A 26,218-nucleotide genomic window follows, 5' to 3' on the forward strand; every position below is an offset into this window, starting at 1 on the left:
TTTTTGTGAAAATTTTTATTTGGGTGGGATCCAAAAAATATGCCGAGATGGTCCAAATTTGGCGCAGATAATTTTTTTATGTTAAATTACTATCATCATATAATTATCATCAGGAAGTATTGGAAATGATAGCTTTTTGTTATATCAACTTCAGTTTCCACCATCTTCTATAGCCTTCGTACTTGGGCCAAAATATCACAAAAATTGCGACCTGTAGCTTGAACACAATTTTAAATGAACAGACACCAGACGGACAGACAGGCTTAGATTAGTTCAGATTATGATTCTAAATCGATCGGTATAATAAAAGGTGGATCTATCTCAGGTTACTCGGTATGTTACATACCTCCGCACTAACTTAATGTACCTTGTACCACGATTGATGTAGAGTATAAACATAAAAAACTAGCATAGTCGAATAAGACCGATCTTTAAGCACCTTGCATCCCTTTGTCTAACACTGTTGTTCGTTTAGTTTTGTTATAGAAGGGTAAGCATCATACTCTTATTGGCAGTTAAAGGCATACCTTTTCTGAGAGTCTTTATAGGGAAGGTATCCAAATGCGTGAACTGCATAAATTTAGAAAAAATTAATTTTCTTGTCTTCATCCCTCCGTCCAATACAATTCTCCATTAAGTTTTTTTTTTTTTTGTGAGAGCTCTTATAGGGAATGTGTCCCAATCTGAGAACTGCACAAATTTAGGAAAAATTAATTTTTTTGTTAAAAATATCATCGTTCTTTTCTTATCCCTCTCATAAGGTATTAATAATGAGGCCCAGTTATCATATAAAAGCTTGCTTTTGATGAGACTCGTTATAGGGAACGAGACCTTGCAAATGCTTTATGTGATCCAAATATACAACAGCTAATTTTTATATCAAATTGCTATTACGATCCAAGTTTCATTATACAATAAACTAAATTACACCCATTTGGCAAACAAAGGCTTATTTTACAGAAGAAAGGGTATATAAGAGAGGGCTAAAAATATTGAAGCACCGTGTCCAATTATTGTTTATTAACATACTACTACCCATCGACTTATGTTGATAAATTTCAAAAATTGTAAATATTTTTCTTATAATGAATTATAATATATATATCTAGCAAGGCGTAACATGGCCATTGGTCCTAAAAGCCATTTCTTATCAAGTCCGCCCTGCGATAAAAAGAAAGAAAACGTTAGTATACCAAATTTCCTCAAAAATTGTAACGCCTTGTCGGTCGAACACAACTGTAGATTAACCGACGTCAGACAGACGGACAGACAAGCTTAAATCTGTTTTAAAACTGATTTTAAATCGATCCATGTAAGCTCTTTTGAATGTTACATACATCGGCAGAAATTCAATATATCCTGTACTACAAGAGGTGTAGGATGTAATGACAGGGAAAGGGAGAGAGAGACAGAGAGAGAGAGTGAGAGAAAGAAAATAAGAATCACGTTACTATGCGCTACTATGCAGTAAAATTGCATTTTTTTATTTTTTGTATTTGCTTTGCTATGCGGCTTTTCTCAATGCTCGTCTACTTTCACTACTCGGTAAAAAAATGTTCATACGTATATATATATATATATACATATATATTTATAAGGAGACATATGTATCTTTTTCCTTTTATTTTTATTGGCAAAGGGAGGATTTTTCTCAAATAAATGAATAAAAAATTGCGCATCAATTGCTCTGATGTTAAATATTTATTGTTTGCTTGTGTTGACATCGGGTTTTCATGGGGATCAGTATTTTTTTTTTCCGTTTTTTTTTTTTTTTTTGTTACTTGTTTCCTAATACTGAAATGCTATTTAAAAACTTCCGTTGATTTAATCATGATTTATGATATTGTTGACATTATTGAGCAAGAGAGAAAAAGAGCCGAAGATAATCATTAAAATTCTTTTCTTTTTTTTTTTTTTTTTTTTGGTTTTTGCATTTAAACATTTATAAAATACTTCAAAACAATAAATTTGTTTTATTTGTGCATTGTTTGTCTGTGTAATAAAGTGATTTATTTATTATTCGTAAGCCAATACCGTCTCCTTATATGTATGCGTTTTATAGTTCATTGACTTTTTCGTCGATCAACTTTTGAATATTGCAAGAGTATCGTGGCGTTTTTCAAAGTTAACCGATCGATAGTGGAAAGATTACGCATAAGGAAATTGAAAGAAAGTTAAGTAAGTTAAGTAACAATTGCTGACACTTACATTGGTCCCCACCACTTGGTTCACATTACTTAATCATGATCATTACTTCTAAAAAATAGGAGACTTATTTTCTTGCATCACCCTACATGTGATTGCGGATAGATGAGTTTTTGTAAACATCCAAAAAAAAGCGGTACTACGTCAAGCACATCCATCTGTCAGTCAACTTCAAAACGAGTTAGCAGGCTCACGTATGGTGAACGGTTCAGGTGAATGCGAATAGATTCGTTTTCAAACATAACGAACTGAGCTTTCAGAAGACGTAAATATTCCTAATCGACGTAGAACATATCCACCCGTCTGTCAACTTTAGAGGAAGTCAACGCGCACCTTGCTAAGTGTACCACTTTCAGTACACGATAAATCTTATATCCTCGTAAATAGCTGAGTAAATAAGGATAGCGATTACGAAGTCAGCTCTTATGGATTCAAATCTCAGCGCTGTGGAGCACACTTGCTACTCCCAACTCAGGCGGTAAGGACGTGACACATAATGGTTAGGCACATATCCGCCAAACTATCTCCACTCCCCCATCTCTTTCCCACTTTCCCTACTTTTTTTCTGAGCATCACCGTGTTACACATATAGAAGGCGTCCCTTGAGCGAGAGGACTAAATAAATGTATACGTAAAGCGCCATTTTCTAAATTATGAAATGAATCTCTAAAAACTAATTGTTGTTAACACAATATCATACGATGTAATTAGATACACACCACATGATGTGGTGTACCGATAACGGTACAGTCCATCAAGCAATTATTTGTCGGCGAATATTTCAGTCGTCCTTGCTCTTACTACATTAAATAATAAAAAATTTTGTGATTATTTAGCCCGTCAAACTTAGCACAATAAGTTTACATATCAAATCGCTATACTGAACTCATTCCCTTCATAAATTACTGAAATTACGAACTGATTGCCTTAAAAATTGTTGCTAAAGTTATTTCATATATAGATCGACTTGATCGAAATAAAACATAATACGAAAAGTGATCGTAAAAATTATTAACATTTTGTCATTTTTTTTAAATAAAAAAGTAAGAATATTCTAGTGGACCAAGGCCCACGGGTTATGAAATACTCCAACATCAATTTGCTTATTACAGGTATTCAAGCAACGAGTTCTCATAATAAAGCATTTTATGAGAATTGATCGAAAAAGTGCTCCGATCCTGGTGTAAAAACAGCACCGATTTTCGTCAAAATTCGTCAAAATATCTTAAAAATTGTAACCTCTAGGTTGAATGCAAGAATATGAAGCGGACAGATGGACGGACAGACAGATTGACTCAAAACTGTTTTCTGAATCGATCGATACAATGAAAAGTGGGTTTATTTCCAATTTTTCTTAGCGTTGTTTGCATTTGCACCAACCTAATATATCTCTCTATCGGATCTAATGTAGGGTGTAAAATGATAATGCGCACAAATTTCAATCAAATCCTTTAAAAACTTAATCGTGCAAGTTGAACGTAAAAATACATCAATAGACATTAATCGGATAAAGAGAAATGCTTAACCTACTTTAAAAATCTTTTCTGAATCGTTAGGGACAATACAAGCTTCATCCATTTTAAGACTTTCTGAATGTTGCACACATGCGTAGAAATTTAATATATCCTACACCAAAAATGTTATAAGATCTGAGAAATGAAATCATTATAGTCGGGCAAGGATGAAAAAATGCGTAGCCTTAGCATCTTAGTCGAGGCAATAGTAAAAAATATATCGAATTATTGTTAGAATTCCATCTCATCTTCGAAACCCAATTCCTTTCGATTGAGTTAAGATATATCATCTGCTTTCATTATCATAGCTTTTTATTGCCTAAATTATGAAACTATAAAACTGAATATTGCGAGAAACGCCACGAAGTTTTTTCCGATTTTTTAAAAATTTTACCTCATTTCATCGAAGCATTAGGTCCAATGAGCTTTATAAATTAGAGTCATATTTTTTCTTACCAAATGCATTTGGAAGATGGTCTGACCTTTTTTTAGTATTGAATAAACTGAATGACCTTGACAAGGAATTATACAAGTTTCAACATAATTGTTATAGTCTTCACTTTGTGATCAATGTTTGCTAAAAGTTGCAAGATTGTCTTTTTATTTTTATACCCTGCACTAGTTGTGGTACAGGGTATATTAAATGAGTGCGGGCTTAAAACAGATCCACATTTTATTATACCGATCGATTCAGAGTCATAATCTGAATTGATCTAAACCTGTCTGTCCGCCAGGCCATCTGATGTCTATCCATATAAATTTATGCTCAAGCTACAGGTCGCAATTTTCGAGATATTTGGATGAAATTTTGTACAGCGACATGCTTTGACTATTGAAACGGGGTTCGGATCGATCTACCCATTCGAGCACTTATTATATATGGAAAAAAACTGTAATTTTGAAAATTCTTCAGCAGAAGTGTCTAAGTAGTAGTATTTCGGCATTCTAAATTGGTATGAAAACTTTGGACCGGTTGAGGCAATTTTTGAATCTCCTTTCATATAATGAAAACTGAAGTTCATACGGCAAACAGATATAATTTTCACTGCCTCCTGATGAAAATTTAATCGTGATAGTAATTTAACGTGAAAGAATTAACTTTATCGAGTTTGTACCACCTCGGCCTATTTTTTGGATGCAGAAACGCCAAAGTTTTAATATGCGGTGATGAAAATTGGTCCATAATAGCAATTTCATACAAAATTTGGACCACCTACGCCTACTTTTAGATCCTGCCCTATGTAAGGATTAAACTTGTACTACGTTAGGTCGCGTGCGTTTTGCAGCCCGCTTCCCCACAAACACGCAAATGAAAAATATGCCTGCATATGGAAGACATAATTTTTGTATTCTATAATAAATCTAAGCATTGTATCAGACAATGTGGAGTAGGGTGTGGTGGCCGGCTCCGCCCGACTATAATGTTCTTATTTGTTTTTAAGAATGTTTTTGCGATCTGATTAGTTTCGTTTTATCATTGACGTAAGTAAGTGCATAAGTTTTTATTTTATCTATATTCACTATAGGATATATTTTTTGATTAATGTCGGCTGAAGAGTTTTGCTTGTTTTTGTTTCTATTGTATTTCTTTCTGTTCACATTTGTAAGTTCATCACGTATATTTTATAGGTAAATTTTCATAGAGTCTTGGCAAGTAATCGCAAAGTTCTCTGTGTCTCTGGTATGGAATCTACGTTTAATTTGGATATCTGTCGTTTACCAATGTATTTGTGAATCGATCAGGTTTACCTTATTAGATAGTTTTGGCAAACAATTGTACAGTGTTTTTTGTCTTTAGTGTGCATGCATGCTTAACTCTGGTCTTGCCATGTTTTTTTTTTTGATAACAAATCATACCACGATGTGACACTCAGGCAATTAAAATATTATTACTTTTGTTTATAGTTTAATTGCGTTTATTTAACAAAGCCGGCTTATATATAAACACAAAGTATTGTACGCAGGCCAGAAAATATTCGTTCATTCATTAGGCTAGAAGAGCACATCATTAAGTTTATGCGGACGCATGCAGAGGGACTTGAGATAGATCCACCCTTTACCATATCGACCGATTCAGAAATCCTCTCTGAATCGATATAAGCTTTTCTGTCCGTCAAACTGTTCTCTTTTTACTTTCTTGTGTTCAACCTACGAGCCACAATTTTTGAGATAATTCGATGCAATTTGATACATCGACGCGTTTTGGCCCATCGGCGAACGCTATTGAAACTGGTTCGAATAGGTTCACTTTTTAGACCGTATCCCATATATCGCCCAGATTCTATAGCGCCTTATGTTGAAAATCCATCCCATATCCCATAACACCTTATGTGGAAAAGTCGGGTAGACAAAGATGGGCAGTCGCTGTGGTCCTCTTACTACATTTCCATTCTTCTCATTCAATGTTTTCGATAATTTTCCAAATTACAATAGTAAAAAAAATCCTTCAGTTTATTATGTCACGTAATACTACTTCTCCCATAATATTTCGCATGTTTCCAATAAAATTTTTCTTTCATTTTTCATTTTTCTCCTGTTTATCCTGTTAGAGATTCCCTTCTTTTAAGAATACACCTCCAAGAAAACGTATTGTTTTCGTTTTTTTTTTTTTTTTGCAGGCACATCACTTAGTATGTTTGTTGTATGGGATGGAGATGCTAATGGGGGCGCATTATTGTCCTTAACGAAATGAAAATCTTATTATTGTGGTGAATGTGTCTTCAATTTTTGTGTTAAGAAGGGATACAACCATTTTCTTTCTTACTTTGCTCGTATGTCTAAGGACTTATGTCTGAAATGTTTGCTACTGACAGCCTTTAAATGTATGTACTTTCTTAAGCTTGCACATAGGCAGAATTAAAATACTTTGTAAATGTTACGTATGTGTACACTTGTGTGTGTGTGTGTGTGTGTGTTTGTGTATGTAAGAGAGAAAAGCACCCTCTAATGCTAAAGTATAATTTTACAAGCGAAAAACGCCCATTTAAACGAAGGATATTACTTTCAACCCTCTACTTTAAATGAAAAACTTTTTGGGATTCACTCAACCACCACCATCATGCATACACTGGCCACCTAAATGCTCATCACACACATATCAACGATACGTTACACTTTAAATGCCTAAAACACTAAAAACTCACTCTATGAATTAAATTTTCTTCTTGTTCTTCTTTTAAAGTAAATCGGGCTAACAGTTAATGTAAAAGACAAAAAAAAAAAAAATAAACTTTATATTTTACATTAAACATTATATATATATATATATCTTTTGTATAATTTTAAGCCTCGAAAGCCATTACCAAAAATATAAAAAAAAAAAAGAATAAGAAAAAAATGTTGTTTAAATAATGTGAAAATTATGTAAAAAATTTATGTATCACGCGCTTAAAAATCACGCAATTTTCTTTTGTTCGCATGTCGAGCTGTGAAACACGCAAAAGAAAAATGGAAAAACGACACCAACAAAAATTCGCATTTAAAAGCTTTGAACAATTTTATTAAATCCTCATCATTATATATACATACACACATATATATATGTGCCTCTGTGCTTCGATGTACGTGTATATACAGATATATATCTATGTACGTATATATGTTTATCTGTGCATATGTATATTGATGTATGCGTGTATATGTATGCCTGCATGTACATGTTTGTGTACACATCTGTATACGTTTGTCTATTTATATTTGGTTTGCTTGGCTCAATGTGTGCAATTGAATTTCATATATATTTATACATATATGTATATCTCTATAGCGCATGTATGCGTGTGCTTATGTGTTTGTAATGGCATTGCGCAAGGATTTAGAGATTTTTTTTTTTATTTTTTTTATTGAAAATATTTAAATAAGTTGTCGATTTGGTTTAAAGCTTTTAAATAGAATTTATGTCTTTAGTACAAACACACACACACTATACACTCATACAAGTACAAACACATACATACATTCCTACTTATACAAAATTTATTTACATATAATTTCTGCTCTGTACGGTTTTCTTTACTGCTTTTAAAAGCAAGCAAGCACACACACACACACACACACACACACACACACGCTCGCTTACGTAACCAATAGCTATAGATGGGAGAATTCTTGGTAGAAAGAATTCATTTATGTTCGTTCTGATCGTAGAATACAGACAAGAACTTAGGGTAGAGAGGAAAATTGAAAAAAAAAACCAAAAAAAAAAAAAAAACGAAGAAAGAAAGAAAGAAAATAAATATGGTTGAGTAACATAAACCTGCAATTGACATTTACTTAAATGAAAAAAGGAATAACAAAATAAAAATAATATATAAAAAAGTACAACGAAATTGTTAAAATCGGGAAACAAAATATATATATCTACTTCCTTTACACATACAAAGACTTATGCATGCATACGCAAGCATGCAATAAAACTGAGAGAAAATAAATTAATTGAAAACCAAATTTTTTCTACAAAATTGTTGATATATACGTATGTATACGTATTTTTTATTTATTTATTTTTTTTGCTTAAATTAATTTTCCCACAAATTTTTTTTATTTTTTAATTAAATAATCTCTTGTCTTATTGTCACATAAAATCAAGTAAAATCTGCCGATAGATAAATCGAAATGAACAAAAGTGAAAAAAAAAGAAATTTTTAAGCTAAATTTCTTCTTATCTACCCAACACCCCTGGCTTATATAGAATCATCAATTTTTCGGTTCCAAAAGTAAACGTTAATAAGACATACTTCCGGTTGAGATTTAGATCAAATTTTTTTTTAATATATTATGTAATACAATAAATACATTGCTGTATAGCGTGCAGGAATTATTAAAAGTTCTCATCGGAACAATGAACCACGGGTTACGCTTTGTTCACGTGGGGTGGAGCTCATACCTGGTTAAATGAGTTTTTAAATTAGGATTGTTGCCCCTTTGATGTCAAGAAACTACATCAGATCGTCCTAAAGAATTTTTGTGCAAAAATTACTTTTAGGCGGGATTTGTGGGCTGAAAATGTAATTTTTGGTCATGAGAATGGAATTGCAGAACGCTAGCGAAACATCGATTCCCTGGGGTAGGCTTATATCTGTCTATGACGAATAAACTCAACGCTAATATTTGCTTTGCGGTTTGCCACCGTCGATGTCGGGGGAACTCCCAAGTCGGCGGGTCGAGAAGCTAGTTCACGTCTGTCGACGTTGAATAAACTCGACGCTATTATTTGCATCTACTCTACAGCTATTCTTATAACGGCCATGCAACATAAGGCGTTATAAGGGGAAATCATCGAAAAAGTGGTCCGTGGACCAAAACATGCTACTATAACAAACTTTAACAATATATATCAAAAGCTTACCACCTGTAGATTGAATATAGGGTTACAAAAGAGACAGGCAAACTTGGATGTATTTGGAAAGTGACTCCCACTCGATTGCTGCAATAAACGGTGAATCTATCTCAAGTGCTTCTGGGTGTTGTGTACTTCCGAATAAGCATAATTTTCCCTGTAGCGCAAACATAAGCCTTGGGCTATTCTGTACTCCATCCTAGCTATGGTTCCCTTCGGCCCATGATTTTCAAAGGGAGACCTCGATTCGGGTAGGGTACAAAACAACCAAGGGCTTACTATCTGTCCCGCTATTCCTACAAGTGTAAAGTATGTGCAATTCCTTTAAATGTCACCGTCTGTGGACTGTCCGTCCCATCTATATCTCCCGAACTAGGTAACTCAGCAATGGCACGTGCATCCGTCTCTACAACTTTCGATTCTCTTCACGTGGCACTTCAGAGTCGCCTTAAAAATCATAAAGTCAATAGTTTGATATTCAGACACACAGTGATTTCCAAACACAGCCCTCACATAAAAGTGGCGCCAAGCTAAGGTAAAGAGTCTCATGCTCTACCGGCTGAGCTAGCCGGGCTCTTAATCTCAAGATCGTGGGTTCGTTACGACAATCTTTGTTTAACCATAACCTCAAGGGAAACGGTAACCTAAACAGGAAGATTAATATCAATGAGAAGCTGCTACTCGTATGAGAACGAAACCTCTTAAAAAGAGAATAAGTTCAAACATCATCATAACCTTAAACCAGAGAATAACCGTAACGGAACCCCAATGAAGGCTTTAACCTCAGCGTTAGCCGTTAACCCGCATTACCGGCAATATACTTAACAGGGATCGTAACCTTAATGTTAAACAAAATGTCTGCACGTAGAATGGCAATAATAAGAATCTTCGTAACCCCAATACATCATAATATCTCATTACTAAAAATAAGGTGATTACGAGCCATCATTAAATACCCTACAACAGACTACAGATATTCAAAATAAGGATTTATATATGGAAAGTGGTCAAAAAAATGGTTTGATCCGAACCATGTTCAGCAGTGTTCACCGCTGGATCGAAACGCGTCAGTGTAGCAAATTGTATCACAATATCTCAAAAATTATGTGTTGTAGATTGAATGAAGGAAAGCAAGACAGACAGACGGACAAGCAGAAGTTAACTTCGATTCAGAAAGTGAATCGAAAACCATCGGTATAATAAGAGGTGGATCTATGTGAAAATTTTCTGTTCTACCACAAGATGTGTAGGATATTGAAAAAAAAAAGAAGAAGAAGAAAAAACATTCAATCGTTATTTAGAGTAGTTTGGACTTTTCAAACTAATTTTTCAAAATTCAAAATACAAGCTTCATCATGTCAGGGTATGAATGCATATTTCTTAGTTTAATTTTATTAAGGTTTATGGTTACACGAAATTCCAAATTTTATATATATATACATTCACATAAATAATTTTCAATGAAATGATAAAAAGAAAAACGTGAAATTTAATATTATCAGGTAACACCTTTCTTTTGTTCTTATAAAATGGCATCAACGACCGACCGAATGAATGTCTTTGCGTTGACAAGAAACCCATAAGCCATAAATTATGAAAAATAAAAAAAATAACTTTACTTTTTACTTACTTTTAATCAAGTGATCCTTTAACCTTAACCGCTAATCTTTTTTTCACAATTTCGTACAGGTGCTAAGTAACGTCAACTAAATAAATACAAATACTAATAAAAAAAAAATGAAAATTCAATAAACAACATTTTCATCTTTAATCAATTTAATATTATCTTCTAGCATTGTTTTTTATTTATTTCTTTTTTTCATTCTTCTCTTTCTCTCACTTTTTTTTGTTTTTTTTTGTTTTTTTAACATTGTATGGATACACACCCCACACAGCATTGTAATTTATGATCTACAACTCTTTTGTCTTGTAATGTCAAGGAAAGTGTTGTAGTAATTGTTGTTGTTGGTGCTGTTGTTTAACTATTAAGAGTTGAGTAGTGTTGCTTGCAGGACATGCCATCACATTGCTCATAGTTCTTCTTCTTTTTTATTCCTTTATGTTAAACCTTTTTTATATATAGAAGTGCTTAAGACATAAATATTGTTATTTATGGTCGATGGACCGAATATAAAAAAAGTTTTCGGTAAAAATTTTTTTTTTTTTTTTAATTTAAAATATCTTGTGAAATAGTTATAACATTCATTAGAGAAACTTTCAAATTTTTTTTCGATTATAAGAAATTTATGGATTCATTAGCTTCACAATAACACGATCTATCTACGTTTTTATTTGTTTTCGTGGGACTGAGTTCCCTTTAATTAAAAAGAGGAAAAAATTACAAAAAGCTTTCAATTGCAATATAAAAAGAAGAAAAAGTTATCCTCCTCAGCTCGTATGATATCGATTAGACATCGATAAAATCGATTTTAACTGATTTCAGATCACCGAGCGTAAAGAGTTCGGGAATACGTAAATTCTTAAAACATCCAGGACAAAGCTTCAGAGACTCTAAAAAGTCAGTACATCCCTGATCGTTACGAAATTTTCGCTCGACGTAAGCATGTCCATCTGTTCGTCGCTGATAAGGAAATTCGCGGTCGTAAAGATTGAGATTTCGGCTTCAAACTCGGTAAAAAACATTGGGGATTCCCGCAGGCAGGTTGGTAATCAAAATGGATCATATTAGTCAAAGGACGCACCTAACATATAATGTAAACTAAGAATTCCTATGTTTTTAAAAGCGAGTTTTTCAGGAGCGAGAGCTGTTACTGCGCGTATTTCAACTCCACGGGTATGGCGATCCTACTTAAACAAAATTAGGAAAATTCAATATTGCGGAGCATGAATATTTTATTCTTTTTTTTTAAGATAAAAAAGATAGACACAAGGTATTCGAACAAATCTGCTTGCAATTAATAAAAGAGTTGCAATGCCTTCAGGGCAAACTTTACGGAAAGATGGATGAAAGCGAAAACAGATAAATAAGTAGACAAACAGACAAGCGACTAAACAGATGAACGGGGTTGCAAAATAATAGATAGACAGAAAAATGGAAAGAGGGACTGACAGAAGAATGGAAAGAGGAACTAACAAAGTAACGAAAAAAAATGGAAATGCAAAAGGACACGAGCAGACGGATCGATAAAATCGATTTACAATTTCGAATTGACCTAAAACATGTACCATCTTGGCGTCGCTCTTGCGTGTGTATTTGGATAGGCGAAGAATAAATGAGTAAAGAATGTCTCCCGGACATTCCACAGCCTATTCATTTTCATCTTCGTAGAAAACCTTGACCCAATAAGGAATTGTCACTCCTTACTTGGATGTCCCAAGGTCGCAGGCATGCAATTAATAGCCAGTTTTTATACCCAACACCACCTGCTATCCAAAGATATGTCAAGTTTGTATAGATGCATGCCCAGATGCATTTCGGATAAACTCACCTTTCGATACGCCGATCAATCGATTTAAGCCTCTCTGTCCATTTTATTCTCTGATGTTCAACCTAAAGGGCGTAATTTTTGAGAGATATCGATAAAGTTTGGTATATTGGCTTAAAGACCAAAGCCAGGAGGACTTCAGATGGACCCATCTTTTATTTTAGAGACCAATACAATATCATTACCTGAATAGACTTAAGACTGTCTGTCTGTCTGTCTGTCTGTTTTTTGGTGTTCAACCTGTAGGGCGTAATTTTTTAGATAATTGACTCAAAGACGTGCGCTATAGACAATCGTTCGGATCGAACCACTTATGATACGCTATTTTAAAGTATTTGAAGTCGTTGTATGCGCAACTGTAGGGAGATATAAAGGCTGATGCCCATTATAGTCTTCTTGCTTATCTTATAGTTAAGGTGATGCGACGAGGCCATGAAACGCTTCAAAGGCAATTCAAGTTTTCTTTCTTTTGTTTTCTTCAAGTTTTGCATTTGACTATTTATTAACCATAAAATTTCATAAGATATAATTTCTTAGTCTACAAGTTTCATTTAATTCAATGTCCCTTTATATGATATTTTGAAAGCAAGCACATTAAGATAATTCTTTCGAGCATTTTTAGCAATTAATCATCAAGTGTTGCCATCGTCATCGTCGTTCTGCATTCTGCATTCCTTTGCAAAGCAAAAAGCTTACCTTATATTTCTTTCGATTTGAGAAGAAAATTTATGAAGACCACCAAGTCACCAAGATATGTGTGTACAAAAGCATAAAAGAAAATAAATTAAAATGATATATGAAAAAATAAAAACAAAAGCAAAAAAAATTTTGATTTTAAAAATTCATTTTAATGAATTTATAGTCAAATTTAAGAAAATCAATCAAGTTTTCATTTAACGAAAAATTCAAATTATTTAAGATTTTATTTATAATTTTTAAATATTTTTAAAAAAAAATTTTTTCTTTTTTTGTTTTTTCAATTTCAGGTGAAAAACCGTTTAAATGTGAATTTAAGGATTGTGAGCGTCGTTTTGCTAATTCATCGGATCGTAAGAAACATTCGCATGTTCATACCTCGGATAAACCCTACAATTGTCGTCATATTGGCTGTGATAAATCATACACGCATCCCTCATCGTTGCGCAAACATATGAAGGTAAGTGCGAGAAGAGTAAGTATGAAATATTGGTTAAAATCGAAACGGAGACAACGCAGCAGCGATAATTTCAAATCATATCCAATCTATAATATTTTACAATTCAAAATTAATATCAATTCTTTTTACTTCGAGAACCTATTAAGAGACTATTTATCCTTTAAATTGAAAATTTCCTTAATCGTTATAAGTACAGTCATCATCACCGACAATATATTTGTGTTCAGAATCGATATTATTTGTTAATAGATTAGAAAATTGATTACGTAACTGGTGTTCGTCTGTAAAACATTGTCTGAAATGCACAATCACTACAGTTTTCCTCCTCGTTCTTGATTCCTAAGGTGATCGTAGCAAAAATAGCGGAGCTTTCATAAGCGAAATGTCTCAAAGCAACTCGTTTTAATGTAGAAGTTTTATCTTTCGGTGTTTAGCATAGGTCTCCATACGGTGCCTTATGCCTTGCACTGGGAGCAAGAAAACGTCCGTCATCGTCTCGAGGGTACTTGTTTTCCGAATGGCAAATGGATATAGGCTACTAAGGTACAAGGGAGCGAGGCCTATCTAAAATCTTTGCTTTTCTATAAATCGAAACATCGTTTACACTACACATCCTTACTAACGAAAAGTTCTTCCCGCCACGGGCACCACGAAACTCATAAAAGCATCGTCCCCGCTGTCCAAATCGGAACTTTGCTTTAACAAGAATATGCCGAAATTATGTCCAATGTCGATCTATTTTCGCTAAACCCTCGACCATTGTCCTATGGAAATTCAATTTTTATATGGCAAAAAGGCTTAGTTTTCAATACTTTTTAGAGACAATACGTTCACAATAATAATTTGATATAAAAACACGACCTTCCCGAATTTTGACTAAAGAAGCCGATTTTTTGTCCTGAGTGAATCGGCTATCGTGAATTTAGGCCACACAAATCTATTTCTGAGACCGCATGTGGGCAAAGCCTAATTTGTGGTTTATGATGATAGCACTTGGAATAAAATAAAATCTTTGAGAAGTAAATTAAGTTTTGACCGCGTTGACGTTCAAATATCGTGTAAGCTGAGGGCCTTCATGGAACTTATAACTTTGCATAAACATTTAGCACAATGTTCGGTGTGCTACTAAGTGTTGCAGATTATTTAAAGGCCGGCCTTGTCCGACTACAGCATTCTTACTTGTTTCGCTTCACATTTAAACAATAGTTAAACCGTATACATTATCAATCTTGTTGGATACTTTTATAAAATATCCGGACTAACGTGGAATTTTATTTAATGTATGAAGCTTCATATTTTTGGAACATTTTAAAAGGAAGAAAGAATACTTTCGACAATATCGGTTGGAATGAAATGACGAAATTGTGCGCATACAAAGTCAGGAACGGCTTGCTTAAGAGGACTACTATACTAAAGCGCGAACTTAGACGAAATGATATAGAGATAGATGACATTCTTTTTCTTGAATCCAACCTTTCCTCTCGTGGTCCCTCTTGTCGGAGGGCGTCGGAAGTTTAATGTTACAGAGTCTGAACGTCCGCGTAACGAATAACATCACATCGCATGAGATCTAGCATGCAGTTCCTCACATGATTGGGCCTGTGGTCCTCAATTTTACACGCTACGAATTTTTCGTTCCCGATGTCTGGCTGTCCGCTTCATAGGGTCTGACTTTCCGTCTTACGAATTCCAATTTTCCATTCTACTTACGCTTTTCACGCTACTTCACTTATTACCTATTCGGCTAAGTACTTAGGCCGAGCGAATGCACCGGCCTGCATTTTCCGTTTAACTTCAAATTTATTTGTAAGCAATAAAAAAAAATTTTTATGGTTTACTCCTTGCTTTGTTTGCTGTTTTTTATATTTTTCAGGTGCACGGTAATGTGGATGAAAAATCGCCATCTCATGGTTATGAGAGTGAGGGCGAGGATTCCTCGTCTTCTAGTATTGTAACGGGTGGTGCTCAAACTCCACCGTCGGCTCGATTAACAAATGACGGCTTGTCATCGGCCAATGGAAATTTAAATAAATCATCACCTCTTTCTATTAAATCGGAACCGGGAACTTCCAGTTTGCATAGTGTACATATGGGAGCCTCGTCGAGCGGTAGTGGAGGCAGTAATAACGGACCTGCTTTACAGCATAATCATCAACATCAGAGCAACAGTAACGGTTCGCAAACGGCACTTGGCAATAATAACAATGGTCTTCTAGATCATGGTAGTGCTGCAGTAAGTGGAAGCGGTGGCGGACTGGTGGGAGTGCAAAATTCAACTAAAACACCCGCTTTGCAATTAATGGCAACTGCTTCCGGCCCTTACTTACCACCACCTTTAGGACCACCACCGTCGCTGGCGCCCGCACCCGGAACCCATCATCATCCTCATCATCATCACCATCATCATCAGCATGGCATGAGTCCCGCTACCGCTACGCCGACAGGCAGTAATAATACAACTGCTGCCACTATGCAGGTTACTGGTCATCATCATTCCAATTATCATTTGCTTTATCATCATCAACATCATGCTCCGAGCGATTGGTATCATACGGCTGCTCCCGCCTCCAGTACGGATGCCATAAATCCTTTAAATCATCATTTCGGGCATCATCTGATGCATCCAGGGACAGCTTATTGAATGTATTTAGATAATTGAATTTTGTTAGAATATGCCATCGACTAAACATAGAAGTTCTGTTCAATATTTGTTTTCAAATAGTAAAAATTTTTAAAAATTTTCGTTAAAATTAAAAATTGCAAAAAACATAAAAAAAAAAAAAACATAAATAGGAAAAAAGCCATAAAAATGCAACTGTTTGCTTAAATATTTTGACAGCTTGTATACTTTTAAGTGCGTAAGTATGTGAGAGATGAATTTTCTTGTTCTTCTCAATTGCTTTCTAGTTTGCTTTTTATTTTGGTGGAAATTAATTGATCTTTTTCTGTTTCCACGCCCCTCTCCTCCTTGCATCGTGAAACCAAATATTTTCGCTTCTTTTAATTGTACCCTACACCACCTGTGTTATAGGGTATATTAAGTTAGTGCGGACGTACGTAACCCGCAGAAGTGCCTAAGATAGACTTATCTTTTATTATACCAATCGATTCAAAATCATAATCTAAATTGATCTGGGCCTGTCTGTCCGTCTGTTCACTTTCCACAAGTCACAATTTTTGAGATATTTTGATGAAATTCGGAACAGTGGCGTGTTTTTACACAAGGACGAAAGCCTTTGCAAATGGGTCAAACACTCCACATATTATGCCTTTTGCTGAAAAATCGTTATATGGAAAAAAATTGAAATTTGCAAAATTTCTCCATAAAAGTGGCCAAGTAGTAGTATTTCGGCATGCTAAATTGGTATGAAAACTTTGGACCGGCTGTGTCAATTTCTCCGAGCCTCGCTCGTACAATGAAAACTGAAGTTCAAGCGACAAAAAGGTATAATTTTCAATGCTTCATGCTGAAAATTAACTTTACCAAATTTGAACCAACTCAGCTTATTTTTTAGGTTTTACAGTAACAAGGTTTTTCACGAAAATTGATCGCTTGTAGAGTAGAAAAGTCTACGTTTTAATATGTGACAATGTGGTGTAGAGTATTGAATAGTCGTCTTTGCCCGACTATGTAATTTCCTTATATGTTTTTATTTGAATTTTTTTCAAGAAAATTATAATCCGTTTTTTTTTTCACTAATTAAAAGCAAAAAAAAATAAAAAAAATATATACTGAAATTATTATACCTGAAGAAATTGATGATAATTATATTAATAAATAAAACACGAAACAAAAAAAAAATGTAAATAAACTGTTGTGTGTATAATAATCCATACCGTACGTCGTAGTGTCTTGATTATTAAAATATTATAAAAGTAAGAAAAACAATTTCCGAGAACGAAAGTTTGATGTTGGATATGATCTATGTATGAAAAGTCCTCGCATTTTCAATATCCTTTCTATACGTTGTACTTATGGTTGTTATTTTAGAGAATGTTTTGTATTTCCCGTTAAAATTTATATGTGCAGCGAGATCTTTACTGAATTTTTGAATTTTTAAAGCCTAGCAATAAGTATCAGAGGCTCTATTTGGGTCAAAGTGTAGCCTCCATCGATGATGGGCCGTTCATTATTTCCACGAGTCAATTCCACTCTTGCACCAGTTAAAAAGGGGGAAACGAACCTATAAAGTATATAAACTTTTCCTTTTTCATTACGAACTTATTATCTGAACTATGATCCATGCGAACTACGTAGCTATGACTTCTATCAGTACACTTGTTTTTCTGTTAGTTAACCTTAAGCTTATATTAGCTTGTGAAGTTATTCAGATCATTCTTCCATAATGCTTACGTAGGAAAATGAACAGAAAAAATATTCTGACTTGCTTTATAGATCTCTTCATGCTTTTGGACAGACATACCAAGAGAGTGTTGTCGTATCCCTGTCTTGCTTCTAATTGAGCCTTCTTTTGACTTTCTCTCCAGTTAGCATTTTATAAAAATTTCAAATTTTTATATTCTCCACTACACATGATATAAGAGTATATTAGCTTAATGCACATGTATGCAACACCCACAAGAACATGCGTTAGATCCTTCTTTTATTTCACCGATCGCTTCAGAGTCACTTAAGCTTATCTGTCCACTTGCCTGTCTGTCTACCTGTCCGTCTTGTTTTATTGTGTTGAAATTACACGTCACAATTTCTTAGATATTTCAATGAACATGTGATCAGTGATGCGGTTAGACCAACCAAAAACGAACACTATTGAAAATGGATCGAATCGAACCACTTATTTGACCTTTGAAAAGTCGTTGGATGAATGTGTTTGTTGAATGTGGGGGTTTAATGGTAGGCTGTGGTCCACTATAGTGCAAGCAAATAGGTGACATCATTTGCTTTATCCTCTTAGTATGAGACTTCAATTCAATCAATCATTAGCTTGAGACAACGTCGCTTGGAATTCACTGTAACTGTTACGCCCTTCGGTATCCTTGCAAAAACTCAGTAGACAAGCAGTATTTGTCAATAGGAAAGAGGCAGAGTTGTATGAATATACAAAGGCAACTTTTAACATTGTATCGTAGCTGTTAAAATCACTTAAGTCACAGGAGATAAATATTGCAAATATAAATTTTCGATTCTCGTGAACGTACAGTTGGCATATCTGTATTGCGGAATGTTTTCAGATTTTACACCCACTCAGATGAATATCGAAGAGCAAAATTCAACGTATGAAGTTTTTGCCTACTTTGAGTGAAACCTACAGGATGTACTCGATTCCTTAAGTATGGTCTTTTTCATACTTTTCATAAGCTCTTTAGAAAATTAGTTACTTACTTTCGCAATCCTTGGTTTAGTAAGATGACTATGTTGATCGGAAGAGCAGAAGAAATATGAGTTTTACTGAACATGGGCGTATTACACGTCTTTTGGCCAAGCATGATATTTTCTACATTCGGTTACTGAAGTAGAGTTTTTGAATCTAATGGGCAGCCTTGCGTTACTATGCGTTAGCAGTCAGATTAAGTGCGACCAAGGTCACGCTACATTTCCCGTTTTCCTAGTGAACGGAGGCTTTTATCTAAGCGATATACAGAGCGTGGGTTCTCTTCTTCACAGAGACTTTCACTAAGAGTGACTGTGTGTGTGACAGTTGGGAATTTTGATATGCTTTGAACACTAGATTTTGTTATTTAGCTAGGCAATAGTGACGACCGAGAGGCGAACAGAATTGTCGAGGTTAGTTTTCTATCGGAAGCGTAATTTTTGTGATAAATTTGAAGGCATTGCGAAAACGTAGTAACTCTCTGTCTTCTACTGGTCCTTCACTACTGACAGTAGCTTCCCCCTTCCATCGTCCTTTCACTGCTGACAATAAGTTTTACAAACATGCAAGTTTTTCTTTGTCATGCTCATTTCTTCATATATGCTTAACAGAGATGGCAATTCCAAGGTTAGACTAGTTAACCTAGTGCTTATGCTAAAACTCGATAACTTTTTTCTAAAAGCAGTCTAAAGCTCATTTTAAAACTTAATGAATTTTTCCTAAGAGCAACTTAGGATTAATTCTAAATTTTCGAGTGAAAATTATTTTTTGAAAATCAAATTCTTTCTAATTGATTCAAGGATGTCTCTTCCTGCCATATAATAATTTCTTAATTTTTTAATTATTTATATTTTCTTCTTTCTTCACGTTTCTTCAAATTAGAAACAGTTTCTTCATGTTGCAAATATATTGAAAATTTAATTCCTGTATAATATATAAAATTAAAAAATTAAATATAAATAATTTTTTAAAAAATGTTAAAAGAAAATAGTTATATAAGAAATAAATTAAGCAATGTTTTTTTCGGTTTTAATAGAAGAAAAAAAACAAAAAAATTGAAATAAAATTATTACAAACAAATTGAAAAAATAAATTTTCTTCAAGTTTAATTAAACGCTAATAAATTTTCATTAAATTATTCGCATACTCACACACACAAAGCTTATTAGTACAAAACGAAAGATACTCTCGAAAATAAATCATTACCAAAAACGCATTAAAATATTTTTTTTTATTTTTTTTTTTCTTTTCTGAAAAATGAGAAAACATTTGTAAAAATATTTAAAAAGAAAAAAAAAAAAATTATTTCAAAAAATACGTAAATTTCGGCCTTAGAATTTATGCTGTTTTTCAAATCATATGCAATTAAAAAAAAAAAGCAAAAATTGAAAATAAATATATTTAAAAAAATTATTAAATTGCAAATTTTTTCATCTTTTTTTCTTCTTTCCATGATTTACGATTAAATGTTAAAATCTCAATTAATGATTGCTAATGCAAAAAGCAGCAATTTTAACGTATTGACATATAAGCAACAGTTGAGGGTCAATCATAGAAAGGTAAACGTCTCTCAGGTTTATTTTAAATATTGGAGAATTTTCTTGTGAATTAATCTTGAGAGACAAACTGAAACAAATAAAAACAACGTAGTGGACCATACCCTACACCACGCAGCTATTCACGTGAAGACTTCTCAAAATGAGGTCTTGTATGAAAATTTGTTGAAAAAGTGATCCGATCGGCAACATTTTCAATAGCATTCGTTCTTGGGGCAAAATGCGTGAGTATACCAAATTTGATCGAAAAATTTCAAATATTACGGTCTGTAGATTGACGCAGACGTACAGACGGACAGACAAGCTTCGATCGATTAAAAAGGTGATTCTGAGTAAAATATGGGCCTATCTTAAGTCTTCTTCTTTCTCATAACCGGTCCTGAAAGCTGTCGTACCCGCACGTATGGGGTACATCCCATCCTAGCTGCACAATTCCGCACTGATTTATTATACCTACAACTGATGTAGGCCATAAAAAGTCAAATTTGAGAATTTTTGAACAGTTTATAAAAGGTCGGCGCGCAAATTTCCGGAGAAGCCACAAACACTTCTTTATACGGACATCAAGTAGAATTGCAAACTAAACCGACGAAAGCGAAATGGTTTAGATGGAAACCCCCTGTTACGAAATATATCAAGAGGCAAAGGAACCATCAGGCAATCCTCTTACACCATCTACATATATATTGCTTTATGCGGGCATCACCATAGCCTCTGTGTGGCCTGGCAGCAAACCACGCGCTATTTAAATGTTTCGAGTTCTTCAAGTTCAGCCTGAACGCCTATTATGATATCCTGCCTTGTTCTCTCTTGTTGTCCTCTCCTTGTCCTAAAATGCTTCCTGCTTAATTGGGTCCTTGTCCAAATTGAGCAACGTGCCCATTACGACGTACTTATCTTTTCTGAGGTAACAATAGGCTGCTAGAATGTGGCATCCTCTGAAATTAAACGGAAAGCGTTTAACGGCATCCGCTGTCTACCAGTAAACCACGAAGCTCCGCACGAATATCTTCACGATTTTCACTCTACTAACGTCGACGATCTTTTTTATTTCATCGTATTCCCAAAGTAAGGTGAACGACTCAAACAACTTCCATTACTTATCGAAAAAACCGTCCACGGTTTAATCTATCCATTTAGCCAGTCTGACATTCTGTATTCTTCTGAGATACCAACATTCTGTTTAACTTTCATGTCCTTCGAAATTAGTCGTTTTCCAAGCTAGCAAGAATGATTTCAACGGTACCCTATATGTTTCCAATAGACGAATCATTGGTGAATTTCTCTCTTCTTCGAATACAACGAACGCGTCTATTACAATATTTTTTGTTCCTCAAATAACAATGTGCTGGATTTACATGAATTTACTTCCAAAGTTAGGCCGAATGTCTTTAGCACCGTTAACGTCACTCTTGGAAAGCGACCATCGACAAACCAAAGCCGGTTTAAAACTATCACAAGATCCTTTCCTCCTTAGCGCCGCCAGTGCTCTGTCCGAAATGAAGCAGAATAGTGTCGATTATACTTCCATTGCGCCCATAAGCAAACTACACACCCTTTAAATGCTCTGCATCCCTTTTACGACGTATATCATTCTTCTAACACTAATGCTCTGTCTACGTGCAGTCTTTTTTGAAGAAGGGAATGCGCTCTTCGAACTTATTGAGAACAGCTTCGGCAAACAAGTACGAAATGATAGAAAATCCTGGTCGCATCTTTCCGTACGAAAACTGTCCAGTTTGAACTCACAAATTTTTTAAGCCGCCTCTCATATCACCGTTCGTACAGAAACTGAAGTTGTATGTGGTAAAAAGGTCGAGCTTCCAATATTTCAAGATGAAAACATGCTCATCCTAGAAACGTGGTAAAGAAGTCATCCTTACCGAATCTGGGCCACATAGGTCTATTTCTTCGATATCACCGCTTATAAGGATTCTCATGAAACCCCTATATGCCACAAAAGACTAATTGCTACCATTTTATGATGAAAATTTGCTCACGATAGTTATTAAATAAAAAAAATAAACTGGACCTGACTTGTACTATGTATGGATCTATTGCTTCCCTCATTCCATATAAACTTATCTCATGATGTCTTAATAATTCAGAGAAGCATTTTAGCAAAAAATCTCAACGGTAGGGAATTTGGATCATATAGGTTTATTTTTTCTCGGCCTGCATTTATATAGGAAACGCAGTATCTTATATGGAGATAATCTAACCTTTCACTATGCGGGCTTTCATGAAAATAACGTATACTTTTTGACTGTATTATTATCAAAACGAGGGAATAACTATACTAGGCCATGTATTTTATGGTATCTAATGGTCAACTTTGCCAGACCATAATGATTTTATTTGGTTTGACTTTTCATTTAATTGAGTTGCTATTCAATTATAATTTAACTAATTATAATATGAAAATGTTTAATGAAATTTTAACCGCAATAGCCAAAAACCAAATTAAATATTAAACAAAAAAAAAACACAACACAAGTATTATTGAAGACTTAACTGCATAGCATTGCTTCTGTGAATGGTGGACACTACATTAGTCCAATAGAAAAATAAAAAAAAAAAACATTCATAAACCGAATCAATAAACAAAAAAGTAGAAAGAAAAATTTTTTTATATTTTTTGTGGTTATTCAAAAAAAAACAGTTTTTCATTAAAATCTATTAGCAATTTTATGCATATATGCATATATGCATATAGGAGAATGGCACAAACACAGCAACATTTTGTCAACGTTGCACTATGGCAAATAAAAATTCATTTAACATGAACATATCTGACCAACGGTCAGCTGCTGCTGCTGCTGCTGCTGTTGCTGCTGATGTTGCTGCTGCTGCTTGGTGGTTAATATTTATTTCGTTTATTTCAATTGCTTTTTGTTTTTCTGTCCATTCATCGAGAAGCAATTGATTTGTGGTCATTTAAGTCGAAAATATCGTTAAACGATCATAAATTGAATCAAGTCGATAGCATTAGTAAATATTTTTGGAAATTAATGTAAACAAATTGTCTATTAAGGTTATTGAAGCAATAACCGACTACATCTGTACATTAAATTCATAAATCGATAACTAAACTATAGTTTGGCTAAATAACGACGATTAACAGACCATAGATACACAGATGAGCTAAAACCTAACAGGCAAGAACTTGGCCCATCGAACGTAGAATACATTTTTATCTTTGCTCAATTGGGACTGTGTTCACATTTGGTTCGGGTCTTTGCTTTCCCTACACCACTTGTGGTAGAGGATATATTAAGTTAGTGCGGATGTATGTAGCATCCACATGGGTTTAGGATTGACCCAGCTTTTATTATACCGATCAATTTAGAGACATAATTTGAATTAAACTACGCCTGTCCGTCCGTCTGTCCGTCTGATGTCTGTCCATCTAAACTTGTGTCCAAGCTACAGATTGCAAATTTTCAGGTATTTGGATGAAGTTTTCTGTAACCTGTTTTGAGCCAAGGACGAACGCATTCGAAAAAGGTTCAGATAAATCCACTTTTTCGACTACTCCGCATATAATCCCCTACTTTCAAAAGTGTTTATATGGAAAAAACCTGCAATTTTCAAATATCTCCGATTTACGTAGTATCATCTCGGCAGCCTAAATTGATACGAAAACTTTGGACCGGCTGTGGAAATTTTTGAAGCCTCTCTCATGTAATGAAAAATGAAGTTTCTACGAAAAAAAATATAATTTTCAATGCTTCACGATGAAAATCAAATCCTAATGACAATCCAACATAAAAAAATTAACTATATCAAATTTGGACCATCCCGGCCTATTTTTTGAATACTACCCTAATAAGGATTTTTACATTACAAAGCACAAAAAATCTAAATTTAAATGTGTGATGATGAAAATTGACCCATAAAAGTAATTTCATGCAGAAAAGTACTCTACAAAATTTAGACCACGTATGCCTATTTTTGGATCGTGCCCTAAGTATGGATTAAACTTGTACTACGTTAGGGCGCGTTTTGAGCCCGCTGCCACATAAAAACTCACATGAAAAATATGCCTTCATATAGAAACAAGATATAATTTTTGTATTCTAAAATAAAACTAAGAATTGTGTTGGACAATGTGATGTAGAGTATTTAATGGTTGGCCTTGCCCGACTATAATTAAGCGAGAGAAATAAATTGGAAGACTAAAGTTTTAAATCCCTAACATATCTAAGGCTATTGGCTCTATCAAAAACTCAAACACACTTGAGATTTGAACCCACGACCATTGTCAATTACTAGTTGAGATTTTTTGCCTTCGGCCACTTAGGCGAACAAAATGATTATAAAATTTTAATAAAATTCGAAAATGCAAGCATATTTTAAAAACGCAATCATACTTTTTTTTGTTATAAAAAATGCAAGAAAAAAAAAAACATTAATCGATTCCTTTCACCATAAAGCTCATGTAAACGATTGGCGAAATGTTACGATATGTAAAGTTTTGTTATGAAAATCCCACATTTATTAAAATGCATTTATACGAAAACTTTAATCGATTTTCTAAGAAACTAAGTTCTAAAAATCGTAAAACCACATCTATACTCAAGAGGCTTTGCCTGTAACATGCAGCTGGCGATTGTCAAAAAGATTAACAATAATATGTAGAATATTTTGGAGAAAAATGGATTAATAGAAAATAAGTAAAAACAATTTAGTCAGGCTACGTCGCCTATTAAATACCCTACACTACACTGACTAACGGAATTTTATATTTTTGCAATAGAAAACAAAATTTGTACCATATTTTTATAGGAACTTGCTGTTATGGGATTGTATATTAAAAATTAGGCTTCTTTGCAGATAAAGGCTTGAGAATGATTGCGTCCATACGGTTCAAAAATTGCGGTACGTATTTAAATCTCGGCACAGTTAACTTTTGTATCACATTACTATTATGGATCAATATTTATCATAAAATATTAAAACTTCAACTTTTCTGGCATAAAAAACAAAAATTTTCGTAGAAGTTCTTATACAGGGTAGGATCTGGAAATAGGCAGGGGTGGTCCAAATTTGGCTCAAGGAATTTTTTTATCTTAAATTACCACTATGATCATGAAACATTGAATTTTAGACTTTTTGTCGTTTTAACTTTAATTTTCATTATATGAAGGAAGGCTCAAAGATTGCCCCAGCCAATCCAAGGTCTTCATATCAATTTAAAATGCCGAAATACTATTACTTGGCCATTTTTGCGGAGAAATTTCGAAAATTGCAATTTTTTTCCGTACAATTCAGAGTGAGGCTTTATATAGAGAGTGGTCGAAAAAGTGCTCCGATCCGAACCATTTTGGATAGTGTTCGTCGTTGGATCAAAACACGTCACTGTATCAGGTTTCATCAAAACATCTCAAAAATTGCAACTTGTAGCTTGAACATTAATTTACTTGATCAGACATAAGACGAGCTTGCATCAATTCATATTATGATTCTGAATCGATTGGTATAATAAAAATTGGACCTAATTTAGACCCTTCTGCGTGTTACATACGTCTGACTTAATATACTTTTTACTACAACTAGTGTAGAGTGTAAATAACACAACGACGTTAAGTGCTCGTAACTTCGAGTCGAGTCAGTGAAGTCCAGAGAGTTGGATCGCTCTATTCGAACAACTTGAAGAAAAATTAAAAC

At 34.1% G+C, this 26,218-nt stretch overlaps 1 protein-coding gene across 2 annotated transcripts in view; it reads left to right on the top strand.

The window, feature by feature from the left end:
• The window catches only part of LOC119639867 (pair-rule protein odd-paired), a 60,873-nt gene extending 44,197 nt beyond the window's left edge, over positions 1-16,676 (top strand). For both annotated transcript variants that reach the window (XM_038037551.1, XM_038037550.1), the window contains 2 exons: positions 13,490-13,659; positions 15,533-16,676. In XM_038037551.1, the coding sequence (XP_037893479.1) occupies positions 13,490-13,659; positions 15,533-16,300 (938 nt within the window). In that variant the 3' untranslated portion in view covers positions 16,301-16,676. The remainder of the gene's footprint in view (positions 1-13,489; positions 13,660-15,532) is intronic.
• Positions 16,677-26,218: the final 9,542 nt, after the last annotated feature.

This window comes from Glossina fuscipes, unplaced genomic scaffold (assembly GCF_014805625.2).
Source record: "Glossina fuscipes isolate IAEA_lab_2018 unplaced genomic scaffold, Yale_Gfus_2 114, whole genome shotgun sequence".
Lineage (NCBI taxonomy): Eukaryota > Metazoa > Arthropoda > Insecta > Diptera > Glossinidae > Glossina > Glossina fuscipes.